The sequence below is a fragment of the Arvicanthis niloticus genome, chromosome 13, assembly GCF_011762505.2.
Source record: "Arvicanthis niloticus isolate mArvNil1 chromosome 13, mArvNil1.pat.X, whole genome shotgun sequence".
NCBI lineage: Eukaryota > Metazoa > Chordata > Mammalia > Rodentia > Muridae > Arvicanthis > Arvicanthis niloticus.
The window spans coordinates 32,327,480-32,343,773 of NC_047670.1; the positions used below are offsets into that span (position 1 = coordinate 32,327,480).

Below are 16,294 nucleotides of genomic sequence, written 5' to 3' on the forward strand. Positions count from 1 at the left end.
ACACCCAAGCTGTAGGATTGTGAACAAATTTGTCTGACCTCAGAGTGAGGCTATTTCAGATCTGAACTCTTCTCATGTAGCCTTGTCTACAGTCAGACAGACAGACAGTCAGATAGACAGACAGTCAGACACACACACACACACACACACACGTACATGTACTTGATAAAAAAAAAAAAAAGCATATAATACCTACAGTGTGCAATAGTTTTCTCATCACTGTAGTTACTGAAGTTCTTTTGGGTTCCCTAAAAATTTGGAAAATTCTAACAATCAATCTCTTCATTCTTCTTTTCATGTTGTGTTTCCCTCTCTACTGAGCTCTTACACGCCCTGAATTGTTATAGAACCATTTAACATGCACATGGCACACGTGTGTCTGGCACAGAGTGATTATTCAGTATGCGTCAGTTTCTTTGTGCACTTTTACATTTAGATATCGATCGTTTGTGGGCAGGGCATCCTCAGTGTAGATGCCACGTTCTCTGATGCAGAAAAATATTTGTAAGGAGCCTGATGCATTCTCAGCTCTGAGAGCTGCTCCTCGTAAGAGCTGGTCTAACTGTGGGGAATTACATGGCACCTCTAAGACACCCGGAAGAGAGTCTTTGGATGTGTGCCCACTCACTTAAGTGCCTGTTTTCATTGTTTATTAATAGTCCTTGTCAGAGTTTCTGAGGATTAAGGATTGTGTTTTATGTCAGTTTGGTTACTAAGAATCTACTTCAGTGAATGGCTTCTAATGGACAGTAAATGTTTTGAATGCACAAATGAGTACAAGGATTAGTAACGAAGCCAACTTTTCCACAGAGCAGATTCTTAGTGGGCACCATAGCTCCAAGAGTCACTCCTGCCTAGTGGCTTCTCTTACATTCATTGGAATAACTTGGGAGATGAGATTTATTTGGTGTATTTCTTTCATTTAGCCTCAGCCCTTGCCACCATTGGGCCACCTACAGAGCTTATTACATCTGAAGTCACCGCCAGGAGCTTTATGGTTAACTGGACTCACTCCGAAGGAAAAGTGGAAAAATACAGAGTTGTGTATTATCCCACCAGAGGTGGAAAGCCAGAGGAGGTAACATGACAATCTTCCCAGAATTCCCAGTCCGTAAAGTCTTTACAGTGGGGATAAAGCAGCAATGTATGTGTAGAACCTCCTTCTGCTTAAATATTGTTAAGTGGCTTGAAGTAGATTTCTACATGCTTGCTTGTATTGTTGTTCTGCTCTTCAAGTTTTGGTAGCCACATCTTCTCTCATCCCAGCATCCACTCATCCTAAGAATGGATCAAGTTTGCATTTAGAAGCTGGTTTACTTTTCTTTTCCAAATTAGCACGTTCGAAGTTGACTAAGGTTTCCATAAATCTTGCTCTATTTGGGATGGGTGAGGGGTTTCTGCCATAGTGAAGACTGTGCGTTCCAAATTATGGGGTAATGGGAAGGGCCAGTCCTCTGGTGTTTGGAATTTCCTGAACATTTGTAGAGATCAGGGCAATGGAAAGCCATCTTGAGGCAGCTGTGGCTTGTGTTCTCCATCGTGGCTAGTCATAGCTAGATAAGAACACCTATTGCCAATGGCGGGGCCCTTCTCCTTCCCTGGATGGATGCAGTGATTCACTGAGTTAAGACATGATGAAATCTCCACTTCCTTTTGTTGTTCTAACCTCTGACTGACCTCAGAATGTTTCACAATGTCCTCTACCCAGGCAGAATCTGTGGGTTTTTTTTTTTTTTTTTTTTTTTTTTTTTAATTTCAAGTATTACAGAAATTGATCATGGAGTTTCAAATTATTTGGTCCAAAGAGAAAAATAAACCAATATCCTTCCAGTGGCTCTATTTTTCTCATGACTGACAAACCTTTTAAATGTTTCCCAAAGTGCCATCAGGGAAAATTATATCTGCTGTTGTCATGTGAATGTGACCAGGACAATAATTAGCCGAGGCACGGCACAATTAGCATTGCATGTGAATTAAGGAATAATTTTGGATGCATTCCATAGAAGTGTATCCATTTATGCACTGAGACAACGAGAACGGATTCCTTACAGTGGAAATAGAGACCCCGCACAAATAACAAAATATTCAGCGAGGTGTTTTTGCTGGAGATATGTTTGCTTGTTCGTCTCAATTATGCATGTGAGATATTTCATCTTTTGTTTTTCAAACTTTTCTTTCAACAGGTGGTGGTGGATGGAAGTGTATCTTCCGTAGTGTTGAAAAACTTGATGTCTTCAACTGAATACCAGATAGCAGTGTTTGCTGTATCTGTCCACACTGCTAGTGAAGGCCTGCGGGGAACAGAAACCACATGTATGTATTTACTCCTCCTCTACTTCCAACATGTATGACCTTGCTTAGGTGGTTTATTCCTCAACTGGGCTGATCAGGGTGGATAGACACCCGGACTGAGAGTCACAGGAAGTGACTTTCATGATGTAGGTGGGAGAAGATGGTGCTGCAGCTGCAGCTTTGCAGCTGTGTGCACGGATTGGATTTTTTACAAATGTCTGGCATATTTCAGAGAGGATAACTATGGTGGTGAAGGAGGCAGATTCATTCATTCATTCATTCATTCATCCATTCATTTAACAAACATTTGTAGTAAATATCTACTGTGAACCAAGAGCTGTGCCAAATTTGTTAGTCAGAATTGAGAAGAAGTTCAGGGGCTTCTTTTCCCCAGGCAAAGAGTGAGGGAATCACAGCTCATTTCCCTCATTATCAATCACCTCATAATTCAGAGGAGCATCTGAATCGTGACAGGGGCACAATTAGCACTATATGTGAATTAAGAAACAACTTTGGATGCATGCCATAGAAGTGCATCCATTTATCCACTGAGAGAAGAGAATCGATCCCTTACAGTGATCACAGGGTGTGATCACAACTACACATGCACATACTACATGCACATGCACATACATGCACACATCAGCGTCATACTAAGAGACAGTCGTAAATCGACAATTATTTAGTCAGTCGAAAAACTGTCCTTACTACATCTTGGGCGCTATGCCAAACTGGCCTAAATAATATGTATTTCACAGAGCAATAACTATGTAAACAACAGTAAAATGACATTCCAGGACCATGGTGCTTTTCCTCTGTGCCATGCTTGGCTTTTGAGTGACAGTGATATGTCAGGCTTGTGTCAATGCTTCTGTTTTGGAGAAATGTGTTTTCTCTTTTTAAAATTAGTTTTAAGTTACCATATGAAGTAATGGTTTCCGTTGTGGTGTTTCGTACATATGCATCCCATTTGCCCTAAATCATCCACTTCCTCTGCTCACATTCCCGTCTGTCATTCCCAGCTGCCTCCCTTCCACTCCCCCAGACAATTTTCCCTTTGCAGAAATTGTCTAACGGCTATTTTCCCTCTTGTGGACGGCTCAGTCCAGTATGAGCTGAGCCTGCAAAGCAGGGACATTTGAACATTTGCATATGTTAGTGCCACGAGGTGTTGTTGGGATTCCAAGAGAAACACGTGCAGAGAGTTGCAAGTGTAAGCGCGGTGCTGGACTTGAGAATGTGGTTAGAGAAGCAGGTGTGGTCACATGTGAGGCATCTACAGCTACGCTTTGAAAGAACAAAACCATCTTTTCTACCAGTGATGTTCACATTCAAAGCCTTGACATAGAGCTTTATCCTAACCCCTTTTCCCAACTCCTGAAATATGAAATATGGGTGGCCTTGTTTTTTATTTTTTTATTTTTTATTTTTTTGAGAAAGGATGTCACTCAGTTCTCCAGGCCGATTTTGAAGTTGAAACCATCTTACTCCGTCCTTCTGAATGCTGGGATTATTAGCATGGCCTGGAAGGCCTGGCCTCTTGTTCTCTATTACTTGATTTCTTTCTCAAGGGCAGTTGTAAATGAGTATTACAGAGAGCCTCTTCTTACAGTGGCCTTACCCATGGCTTCCGACCTCGAGCTGTATGATGTGACTGAGAACAGCATGCGTGTCAAGTGGGATGCGGTGCCTGGCGCCACAGGCTATCTGATCCTCTACGCTCCTCTCACAGAAGGTCTGGCTGGAGATGAGAAAGAGGTAAGTCCCGGCTACCCACTGTGATCCTTGGACCTTTGCCTTTCACATAACATTTGTATTGTCAAAATTGATTGGGTAAAAGTCAGAAAATTCCAATTGTCAAAATCAAGACATAGGTGGTAATCATGCTACCTATACAAGGCTACTACAAAAATCCAGTCGAGCGATATTTTGCAAGGGTAAGGATTACACTCAGGATCTCCCACATGCTAGGCAAGTTGTGCTACTGAGACACATTCTAGGCCTTTCTGATGACATTTTATTTAGAGTCTTTCTTTTTCGTGTATTCTATTTTCTTTGATTTTTCTTCTATCCTTTTTTTCCTCCCTCCTCTGTTTCATTATTTCTTTTATGGTTCGGGAAATCAAATCAAATCAAATCAAATCAAATCAAATCAAATCAAGGACTACCTACTAGGCAGGCGCTTTATCATGGAGCTCCACCTTCTCATCCCTTTAGTGTATTCTTAAAAGACTGTTTTATTATTTTAATTATGTCAATGTGTGTGTTGTGTATGTGTGTGTGTGTGTGTGTGTGTGTGTGTGCATGAGTGTGCAGATGACTGAAGAGGTCAAAGGAGGGAAGAGGTCAGAGTAGGGTATCAGATCCTCTGGAGCTGGATTTAGAGGTAGTTGTGAACCCCAATATATGGGTGCTGGGAACCAACCAAGTCCTCTGCAAAAACAGGATGTACTCTTAGCCACTGAGCCATCATCTCTCCAGGCTCCCTTCTGTGCACTGTAATCTGCCAAGTGAAGACATTTTTCTAGCCAGCCATTTAAATTTCATCTATTTTGAGTATCTTCCCATTCCATTAAGGGATAGTTTACACAGTAGATTTATATGTAGCATTTTGTAATTGGTTTGTACAAGTTATATTTAAATAATTTCATGTTGTTGGACAGAGAGATATCTTATTCAGTACATAGCGTTTAGTATTAACATCCCTGCCATGTGTTTTTGCATGATTGCCCCAGTTCCTTAGAGTTGATTTTGAAAAGTGGTTTTTGTTGTTTTAAGAACTAGATATTCTCAGAAGGCTCTAGAGAAAGTTCATATATGTTACCACATATAGTTTATAAGTAACTATGAGGTATGCACTGAATTAAGGTTTTGCCTTTATAATTGGAGGGACAGATAAACATGTCTCTTGGATAAGAATTTGTGTGTGTGTGTATGTTATGTGTGTATGTGTATTTGTGTGTGTATGTATGTATGTATGTATATATGTGTATTTGTATGTGGGGGTGGGCAGAGGTTGACTTTGGGAAGCTTCTTCATTCATTTCTCAAGTTACTGTTTTGAGACATTGTCTTTCATTGAACCAGGAACTCACAAACTAGATTGGCCTGGCTAGATAGTGAGCCCTGGAATCCTTTTGTCTTGACCTCTCCAGAGCTGGGGTCACGTGAATATACCATTCCACCTACTTCTCAGATAGTTTGTAGGATCTGAACTCAGGTCCTCTTGCCCATGCATAAGGCACGTCAGAAGCACCTCCCCATGCTCAATGGGGTTTTCATTTGCTTCCCTTTGAATTTATACATATTTGATTGTCATTGATTTGGGGTAGGCTTTTTAATTTACCAGGAGCTACTGCTGTAGTGTAGTCATGAAAAGGAAAAGAAAACATTCTGTCCATGCCACCCAGGTAGATATATACCTTGCTTCTGTATATGTACGAGACAGGCAGTTTGAAACATGATGCTCTGACTTCCAAAGGCTTGCCTCAGATAACCTAGTTCTGCAGAAGCCAAAGTATGGTGGCGCTGAGTCTCAAGGTGAAGCCTCGGTGACATGTGTTCTCTTGTTTTTATGGTTTAGGCTGTTTCTCTCCACTTGAAAGTTGGTCTGACTTTTACTTTGACAGAAGAAAGATTTAACTTTTGTGCTGGAAAGATGCTAGGACTCAAGAGAAAACATAAACGAAAGGATACTAGCTGTCACCTGACAGATCAGCGCACCCTCTTTAAAGTAGGATAGCACCAAACAGACTGAGCATGTGAGAACATGACAGTGCCCACCCATTCAGGCATGCTACCGTTCCTGATCATTTCTGATAATACAGCTGTTGTGAATAATATTTTGTCATGTTGAATACCTGTGCTGTTTTAAAGATGTATGATGAGAAGCTAGTGTCTCACAAGAGTGTTTTCTCCCTCTCTAGCTGTCTGTCTCTCTGCCTCTCTTATAGACACACACACACACACACACACACACATGCAAGCACACTCAAGTGTACATGTAAAATGTTTTATAGCCCAGGATGGCCTCTCAATGGGCTGTTTAGTTAACATGAAACCACTGATCTTCCTCTCCCTACATCTCAAGTGAATGTCACTGAATTAGCTTGCAAGAATTTTCAATGAAATTTTACGTGTTGTAACAGAACACGTAACTTGTCAACAACAACCGTGGTCATCCCTAAAATGGATGTATTTATTTATATCAAAGAATACCATAAAAGAATGACTAACGACAGTATTGTCCCCATGTAGCAGCATGATAAGTCTTGAAATATTGATAGAGAATAAAAGCAAATTTTCTATTAATGTGGGCTTACTTATGTAGATTGTAAGGCTCTGTAAAACTAAACATTGATAAGGACCATTGTGTTAGTTCTATTGCTGTGATAAAATATCATGAACAGAAGCAACTTGTGGAGTAAAGGGTCTATGTGGCTCATGCTTCCATATCATAGTGCGTCATCAAAGTAAGTCAGGTCAGTATCTTAAGGCACGGTCCTGGAGGCAAGACCTCAAGTAGAGGCCATGGAGGGACGCTGCTTTATAGCTTGCTCTTCATGGCTTGCTCACTCTGCTTTCTTTGAAAACCTAGGGCTACCTGCCCAAGAGCAGCACAGCCTATATTAGGATGGGCCCTTCCATATAATCATTAAGATATGCCTCACAGATTGGCTTACAGACCAGTCTAGTGAGAGGCATTTTCTCAGTTGAGATTCTCTCTTCCAAGATATGGATAGGTTTTTGGCAAGTTGACAAAACCCAGCAGGGATGGATACACACAAACACACAAGCTAAGTGACAGCAGTTAGTTTTATATCAGTATTAGGACAGAGGTGGCAGGCAGAGCTAAGACTACAGAGAAACTTATTGGTATACATTAGACTTTTCTAAAAAATATAATCTGAACTGTATAGGACAAATTTTTAATAGTTATTAATTCCAAATAAGAGCTACATCAGATATAGTGTTATCTATGTACGCTTGTTATGTGTGTTCAGATAGTTTAGCATTTAAAAACTTAACTTGGATTGTGTGACTGGAGACTCTGGGGATTTTTTTTCTTCCCTCTAAAATATAAAAGTGCCTGTCAGATATTTGATGTCTAGTTGTCACAGGAGAAAGCCTATATATAGTTTGACAAACTTCAAAGGGCAAAAACATTATCCCAGGATCAGGAGACAAGCTAACACGTTGGGTGTTATGCTAAGCCTACCTCTTCTAAGTACCTGAAGGGACTTGCAGTTTTTCCAGATGGACTCCTTATTAAATGGGGTGACAAAACTGGCCCAGCACAATTGAGCTTGAAGCAGAACCGGGCATCCAGCCCGAGGACTGGTTAGAATTAGCAAGCGGTAACAAATGCCCATTTGGACTTGCCTCCAGCATGCTGCTCTCAGGCACACATCTAGAGAAAATGTCTAATTCAGTTCCATCCCCACTTTCCTGGGGACCAGACAGCAATGTTGTCCTGGCTACAGTTACCCTTTGTCCAGCTGCAAAGCATTATCCCAACACAGCATGGGGGTGGGGGACACTCAGTTTTCTGAGGTTCTATATTATCAGCTTCTAATGTAAAATAACTTGAGATATACAAAATTCTGGCTGAAGCTTGTTTCATACAGGTGCCGTGAGGGGTCACACAGTTTCATTCTAGGGAGTGCCAGTTTTTCTCAGTTCCACTCTTATCAGAACAAATTACACACACGTACACACACACACACACACACATTGGGAAATGAGCTAATTGCATGTGTCCTTTTCAGATGAAAATCGGAGAGACACACACAGACATTGAACTGAGTGGGCTATTCCCCAATACAGAATATACAGTCACCGTGTATGCCATGTTTGGAGAAGAGGCCAGCGATCCTGCTACAGGACAAGAGACAACCCGTGAGTGGGGCAGGGATTCACCTGAGACACTGTCACTAAAACCCAAAGAAAGGTGTCAGATTCTGAACTGAAAATACCAGTTTTGATTGAAACCTCCCAACAGGCCATTGTGACTTAGGGAAAGGTATATTTTACATAAGAAAAGAAATGTATTTTCTTTTATCTTGAGCTATCTTGATCTTTTATCTATGAGAAGTTGGGATGTTAGCCCTGGACTTCAGCACCCTTCTGGGAAATCCACACCCCCTCTCTAAATCCAGATGTGCCAGTGTACTAGATCAGAATAGAAAGGGAAGAGCTCCAGAAAGTTCTGGATCCATAGCAGCCGAGGCAGGAAGCTCAGCTCAGGTTAAGTTGGGTGACAATGACAATGTTGCCAGTTCTTCTCTCCGAAAAGGAAGAAAACGTGTCTTATCTGCCTTGTGGTAAAGGTAAGATTAAATCCATGTAAAAATATGTAATTACTCAATATCTGTTTTATACTCATAGAAAATAACGGTTCTTCTAAAAATGTCTGCTGTCCTTCCACGAGCCCCTTATTATGTTTGGTCGTTAACTAAAATTTTACTAGGAAGGCTAATTTTTACTTTTCTGGTGGAGAGCATCGTTTGTGCTAAACAAGTGTTATACCATTGAGATATATCTTATCTAGGAGGGTAATTTTAAGTAAATTGCTCGAAATGTTTTAAGACAAAAGTATATCTATGTTTTGAAAATATGATAATAGATTAAGTATTATGATATGCCCACAAGATTTGCCATAGGCCGTTATAAACATGGCTCAATCCGTGATCCTTTGAGTCTTATGAGAGTGCGGGGAAGCACCTGCTCCTTGGAAAGACATGAGTAGCCCAGTATCAACAGTGCTTTGTCTTTATGATTCAACTTGAGGCAAAAGAATAATAGAAGTTTAGTGATAAAAACATTTTCTCAAATCCATTCTTTGTTAGTTCAAGCTGTACTGTCCTGCTCTTTAGAACATACTTAAAACAACAAATCTGGGAAGAATATAAAAAAATAAATCACATCAGAAAGTATCTCTATACCACTTGATTTATAAAGGAAGCTATCTGGTAAAAAAAAAAAAAAGCCAACCCAACTGTCTATCACAAAGAATGATCATCTACCTAGATGCTGAAACTATATACAGCTCTTTCCTAGGATTAGTAGCTGGAGGGAGAGAATGAGGGAGGGGAGGAGGAAGAATCATTTCAAAATGTTCCCAAATGGAATTTTTATGTTTTAAGGAAAATAGACCTTTTCCTTGCCATGTCACCAAAATGTAATTGGATTCTAGAGTGATGTAAAGCTAAGCGTGCATAGGCCTTGATCGAATCGCTTTATTTTATCTCCTACACTTTGTTTATAGCTTCTTAAGTGTAAAAATGATCACTAACTCTTGGGAGCTCTGCAATGTCTGAAATCTATGTGTGTGGAGGTAATGAAATCCTTGACCTTCAGAGTTGAGGGCATTATCCCGTGCGGCCGAGAAAAGTGGCATCATTTATCTCCAAGGCCCTTACTCGGTTGATTCTAACAGAGAAAAAGTCTATCTAATATTCCAGTTTAATGAGATAATATGGTACTTGTTAAATGCAAAGGGGTCATCTCATCAGTGACACTTACTGCTGTTAAAAACTGGTGAAAGCTCATGACAGTTCCCGAAGTTATCCTTGTATGCAGATAGACAGCACCTTCTTCCTTTTGCACATGGAGACATACACGGGAGTTCAGTGCACGAGCTCAGACTTAGTTTTCGGTAGTCCTGCTTTTGAGCCACTGGTTTCTTATATATAACATGCACTATGCAAAAAGATACAGTGAGTTACCCAGATCTCGCTTCCTTCTAAGCATATATAACTTTCTGCCGTTCATCCTCTACAAGGAGAAGAGCGTCTCTGTTAATTAGGCGACTTTGTTGATTTTTTATGAGAGAATTCATGGAGTATTTTGGGATTGTATCATCCATGAGAAGGACTCTGAATGTCAAGGGAGCTGTTTCTTGCGTTACACTGACTTTAAATGATTTTTTAGCTGTTTAAAGTCTTCACTATGCTCTATTCCCTTAGTGCCCTTAACCCCACCAAGAAATTTGAGGATCTCCAATGTTGGCTCTAACAGCGCTCGGTTATCCTGGGATCCCACATCAAGAAAGATCAGTGGTTACAGAATTGTGTACACCAGTGCAGATGGGACAGAAATCAACGAGGTAAGTTGGGGGCCGTGATATTTTTCAGGTTGTTGTGTAGTTGTTCATTATGGCTTCGTAATCAAAGCCTAGTGGGTTGAGACCATGCTAATATCCCTTCCTCTAGTGCAGTCTCTACATGCTGAGTGGTCATGAGAATCAGCTGGGTCTGCCCTTCTGCTGACTCTGAAAGACACACCTTTCTCTCTTCCCTCTGCCTTTCTTTTTCTTTCGGATGCTGACCAGGATGTAAGTATGCCCCCTTTTCTGATACTTTGGACTCCTTTACTCTGTCCCTAAAGTCCCACTCCCTGCTGTGTGGTTGCCTGCTGTCTTGTCTCTGACTTCCATGTTGATTGCTTCAGTGGCAATGACTTTAAAAAATTCTTTTCTCTTTCTCCAAGCAACTGTTGAGATGTACAGTTTGTCTGCCTTGGTGGGGAGGGAGGGGGGCGTTCGTTTAAACTAATAAAATTGTCCTTGAGCTTCAGCAAACAAACAATACTAATAGGATAATATTTAATCATTATATATAACACTCATTTCCTTTCATAGTTCATGGGGTTCTGAAGGTGGGAGTTGGATATATGACTGTCCTGACATGTGAATGGCCTGAGCTGCCATTTTACATGGCAGTGCATGGTCTAGGGAGGCTGGTGCAGTTGACAGCCAGTGCTGATGTCTACATCTCTGAGTTTACTCTTCACGTGAAGCCTCTGGCACTCAGCTTCAAGAGTGTTGTCTCGAGAGTCCCATGACACATGTCCAAAGGACAGAGAAAGTACTAAATGGAATTGTAACAGCTTTAGTAATCTAGACTCAGAAGTCATTTAAAGTCAGGCATGGTCACACACATGTATATAACCAGAGCATTTAGGAAACTCTTGCAAATGTATGGACTTCATAAGAAGCCCACATCTTAAAGAGACATTTGGTATCATCACTGCTGTACTCCATTGATGTTAGAAGTTTCTGCCTGAATCCAGTTCACTGTGGGGAGAAATCCAGGTTTCACCTACTGTGGCCAGCTTGACAGACATGTAAGAGGAGCCTGTGGGTGGGAGATGGCCACCAGGATGATTATCTCCGAAGAACAGAATATGCCAGTTAAATAGAAGTTTGGAAGCATATGTCTTCATGAATTTAACAGACTGACCCAAAGTTTGGTTTATCACTCTGTTCTTGAGTAAATGGGCCTTTCAAATACTCTAGGTCAATGAATTTAAAACTAAATTATGATTTAGAAAAGAACTGAGCTTTCATAGGAAGATACTCATAAATAACGGAGCTTGCTAAACTCAAGAAACTATAGTGTCTGGTGTGTGATGACTAATACTTTTAGAAATTCTTTCCTTAGAAATATGTTCTAGCAAGATAGCAAGGGCTTTTTTGGTTGTTTTAATTTGGCTTATCTTGGTCCAGGAAGCTAAGAAAAAGAAAGAACTATGTTGAATTACATCATTTCTATTTTCTGACCAAGTAAAATAAGTATTTTCATATGCTGGGACGAAATTTCTCCTACAATTAAACTGAAGTAATATTTTACAGTGCACACTCTCATCAGAGTCATTGTGTAATGGAATCTCAGCAGGGGCACAGTTTCTAACCTGGACAAAGAACATTCAAACCATCACCTCAACCTTCATAAATATAAAGAGTGAATATTTCCAATAAGGTTGGAGTTATTGGGGGGAAATTGCATTGTTTTTTTTTTTTTTAAATTAGAGCCCAGAGCAGTAAAGCAATTAACATAGAAAAATCCCTGAGCTACACTTGTTTTGTTATTGTTAGTAATACGGGAGTTACTCTCCTAAAAGTTGCACACTTAGTTGTATAAGAGGGTCAAGCACATAATATAAAAAAGAGGGGCATGCCAATTAAAGTGTGGAATTCGACACAACTGTAAACAGATGGACCTTCAGCTATGTTTCTGACATTTCAAGCTAACTTAATCCAAGACCAATCAGCTAAGACCAGTGACAGGGACAACTAAGTGGTGATGAGCACAGTGGGGATGTATGGCCACCGAAGACACCTCCCATCTCAGCACCTGCTACATAGAGATCGAGAGAGGAGGCGTTCTTAGCAGATCGTGGGGCTTCTGGGTAGATGCTTGATGATCCTTATGTTTACACACAATTTTTCAAGTTAAAAGTTGAAGTATATTGCTTAACAGCCTTTGCAGTCCTCTGGATTGTGGAGATCCAGAAATTTCTTCCTGCTATCCAGAAAGTCCAGAGAGCACAGCCACTGAGCCAACTGGATACATTTTGGTTGGGTTGATAAAAATCTTTAGAAATATAGAATTATATGCAACGTAGGACTTGTGGAGAGAATTGATCTAAGGAGTTCTTGAGAATGAAAAACTTGGAGCTCTTGACCAGTGTGTGCACACTCAAAACTTCAAAGACCTTGAAAAAGCATCACTTTATGGCAAATACGCTTGGTCTGTATAGGGTCTCCTGGGGTATCAACAATGGGGTGACTGCAGAGTAGCCTCCTGTTCCAGGAAAATAACTACTTCAAAATAATCAAGCCATATCTGCACTGAGAGAAATTAATTTCTAAAGACCATTTCCCCAGGAAATAGCCACATTTAAACAGAGTCAGACTCCTCCCCTTTTTGAGTGGGGTGATCCTGAAAGCTGAACCCAAGGCCTTACAGTGTTCCACCAATGAGCTTTCTTTTTGCCTTGCCTCTCCTTCCCTTCACTCCCCTCCCTCCCTTCTTTTTTTTTTTTTTTCTTCCTCCTTCTCCTGACCATCCTTTTTTTTTTTTTTTTTTTTTTTCTTTTTTGGCTTCACTGAAATGTTTTATTTTGAATCAAAGACTTCCAAGTTTCTTGATTGACATAATATTAGGCTACATGAAATTGGTGATGAGGCAAGCATACTATAAACAATAACCAGTCTATACTGGAAAAAATATGTCTTTGCTTAAATCATTTTCCAATGAGTCCAGATTTTTTTTTTTAAATCACCCTTAACTGACCTAAATTGAAAATAATGCATGCTGGACTGGCTTCAGACTGGATGTGAAGCCGAAGATGACTGTGAACTTCTGGTCCTCCAGCCTCCAATTTCCAAGAGCTCAGATGACAGCTGTGAACCACCACACCCAGTTTAATGCCTTTCCTGGAAAAAGAACCTAGGGCTTTGTGCAAACTAAGCACAGCTACCCACTGAGCTATACAACCAGCCCTGAGAGGTTGTTTTTTTTTTTCTTTACTGTACATAAAGTAGAAGTTGCCTTTATTTTCATTAAAACATTTGAAGAGTTTATTATTTCATAAGTATACCCTGTTCCATTTCTTTTTCCTATACATAAAGTGGACATTGTCTTTATTTGCATCAAAACATTTGAAGAGTTTATTGTTTCCCTAGTACACGTTTTCCCATTAATTTATTCATTCACTGTACATCTCCATAGCAACCTCCCCCCAAGTCCTCCTCTTACATGGTACCTCCCCCACCCCCTTCCCTCCATCTCTGAAAAGGAGGAGGTCCTCTCTGGGCACCAATCCACCCTGGCACATCAGCTTACTGTAGGTCTATGCATATCTTCTCCCACTGAGGCAAGACAAGGTGGCCCAGTTAGGGTAATGGGATCCACAGGCAGGCAACAGATTCAGCGTAAACCGCTGCTCCAGTTGTTGCAGGATCCACATGAAGACGAAGCTGCACATTTGGTACATATGTTTGGTGAAGTGTGTGTTGGGGGGAGACTTTGTCCAGTCCATGCTTGCTCTTTGATTGGTGGTTCAGCCTCTGGGAGCCCCCAAGGGTCCAGGCCAGTTGACTCTGTTGGTCTTCTTGTGGAGTTCCTATTCCCTCTGGGTTCCTCAATTCTTCCCCTAACTCTTCTTCAAGACTCTCCAAGCTCCATCTAATGTTCGGCTGTGGATCTTTGCATCTGTTTTAGTCCACTGCTGTGTGGAGCCTCTCCGAGGACAGTTATGCTAGCCTGTTTGCAAGCATAACAGCGTAACATTAGTAGTCAGAGATTGGTTCTTGCCCATGGAATGGGTCTCAAGTTGGGCTGGTTATTGATTGGCCATTCTTCCAGTCTCTGCTCCATCTTTGTCCCTGCACATCTTGTAGCTAGGATACATTTTAGGTAGAAGGTTTTGTGGGTGGGTTAGTGTCCTTATCCCTCCACTGGGAGTCCTGCCTGGCTGCAGGAGGTGAACACTTAAGGCTCCATATCCCCCACTGCTAGGAGTCTCAGATGAAGTCACCCTTGTAGACTCTGTTGGGGCCTCCCGGAACCCTGTTTTTTGGAACATCCTAGAAATGCCCCTCCTCTGACGATTTCCATTCATTCTTGCAGTCAGTCCTCTCTTCTCAGTTCTCCCTACACCCAATTCTCCAACCCCTCTTTCCCCCCTCAATCCCTTTCACCCAGTTTTCTCCCTCCATCCACCTCCAATGACTGTTTTAGTTCCCCTTCTGAGTGAGATTCAAACATCCTGTCCTGGGAGTTCGTAAGAGTTTTAAAAAAAATTCCAAACTTTGAATTAATCTTAAAAGTGAATGAACAAGTTACCAGTTCCTCAAAGAAAACAAGACATGCAAGATGCACCCGGGTTCTTGAAGATGTGCTTGGCTGCTTAGGTCTTGGTGAAGCTTGTGCTGAGCACTTGGGAGCTGACCTCTTGTCAAGGAGCTTCCAGAGAAGATGGTGATGAAAAACATTCAGAATTTCCAAGACAAACAAACTTGGTGAGAGATCTGCCAACACAGTGGAGACTAATCTGGTTCAAAACCTCGCAGACATGTGATACTCTCAGAAATGTAGTGAACTGAAATCCAACCAAAGCTTCAGTAAGCATGGGAAAGTGAGTTCTCTCCCAGAAAACTATGCCATGCCTAAGAAAATAAAATTCTCGAGCTGAGATGAAGAGTCTCCTCAATAATGAGTGTGAGTTCTACCAGAACTGACCTGTGAGTGGAGAGGTGCAGCAAACGAGGGCATATGTTAGGGATTGATGCACCGGTAGTATATCCAGGCCAGACTGAAAAGCCTAAGAGGAGCCATATTGAAGAGTCTCAGGGACTGCTTGGATGGATCTGGGGCTCTAGCGCCTGAATTTGTTGCTTAAAGATTATGCTGCTTCCAAAAGGGAAGCCCATATTAAGAACATGACCTCAAGAGGAGATCTGTGGCCCTTGACACTAGAGAACTGTCAAAATGAGCCCAGAGAGGAATAGGTCCTATGAATTCCAAAGAAAGATTTTTTTTTTCATTCTATTTAGGCTCATTCCTCACCGAGAGATGAGATAGAAGGATACAGAAGAAGATGAGGCAGAAACTCCATAGGCATAAGATGGGATTCTCCCCAAAACATCACTCAGAGGACAGTTTATCTTATTAGCATGCAACTAAAGCTAGTCTTGGCTAGATTTCCCCTCCCCAACACTGAGTATGACTGCATAGAAATTATCTGTGTTTGATGGTTATTAGGGGATAGAGAAACATATTTCATATTTTTTTTTTGGTCTGGAATGGAGTGCATCTGCAGCTTGATGCAGGCATGGGAGTCCTATATTCCTATGTATATTGTTAGAAGGGGGTTGTTTGGACAGCTCAAGCCAGGAGGAGTCACAGGTTGCTAGTCCCTGTGAGTGCCTACCTCAGAGTACACGTCAGAGCTTCAACTGAGCCATCAGATCACACAGACATTTGGGATGAAGGTAAAACATGGCCACTATGTTTCTTCTTTTGGAGGATAATTCCAGGAATTGTGTGTGGTTGCAAAGCCCAGGTTGGAAGAAGAAAGACATTGAATGTATGTCAGGTAGCTTCATGGAAAAGGAAATAGTATGTCTCCCCTCTGGAGCTGAGAATTGGGTACGCAGCTATACTATGAGAGCTTTAGCTAGAATACCAAAGATGATTACTGAGTTTATGTTTTGA

At 41.2% G+C, this 16,294-nt stretch overlaps 1 protein-coding gene across 3 annotated transcripts in view; it reads left to right on the forward strand.

The window, feature by feature from the left end:
* Col14a1 (collagen type XIV alpha 1 chain) overlaps nucleotides 1–16,294 on the forward strand; it is a 207,977-nt gene that overhangs the window by 75,544 nt on the left and 116,139 nt on the right. For all 3 annotated transcript variants that reach the window (XM_034516485.2, XM_034516486.2, XM_034516484.2), the window contains exons 10-14: nucleotides 927–1,078; nucleotides 2,184–2,313; nucleotides 3,905–4,050; nucleotides 8,060–8,189; nucleotides 10,259–10,398. In XM_034516485.2, the coding sequence (XP_034372376.1) occupies nucleotides 927–1,078; nucleotides 2,184–2,313; nucleotides 3,905–4,050; nucleotides 8,060–8,189; nucleotides 10,259–10,398 (698 nt within the window). The remainder of the gene's footprint in view (nucleotides 1–926; nucleotides 1,079–2,183; nucleotides 2,314–3,904; nucleotides 4,051–8,059; nucleotides 8,190–10,258; nucleotides 10,399–16,294) is intronic.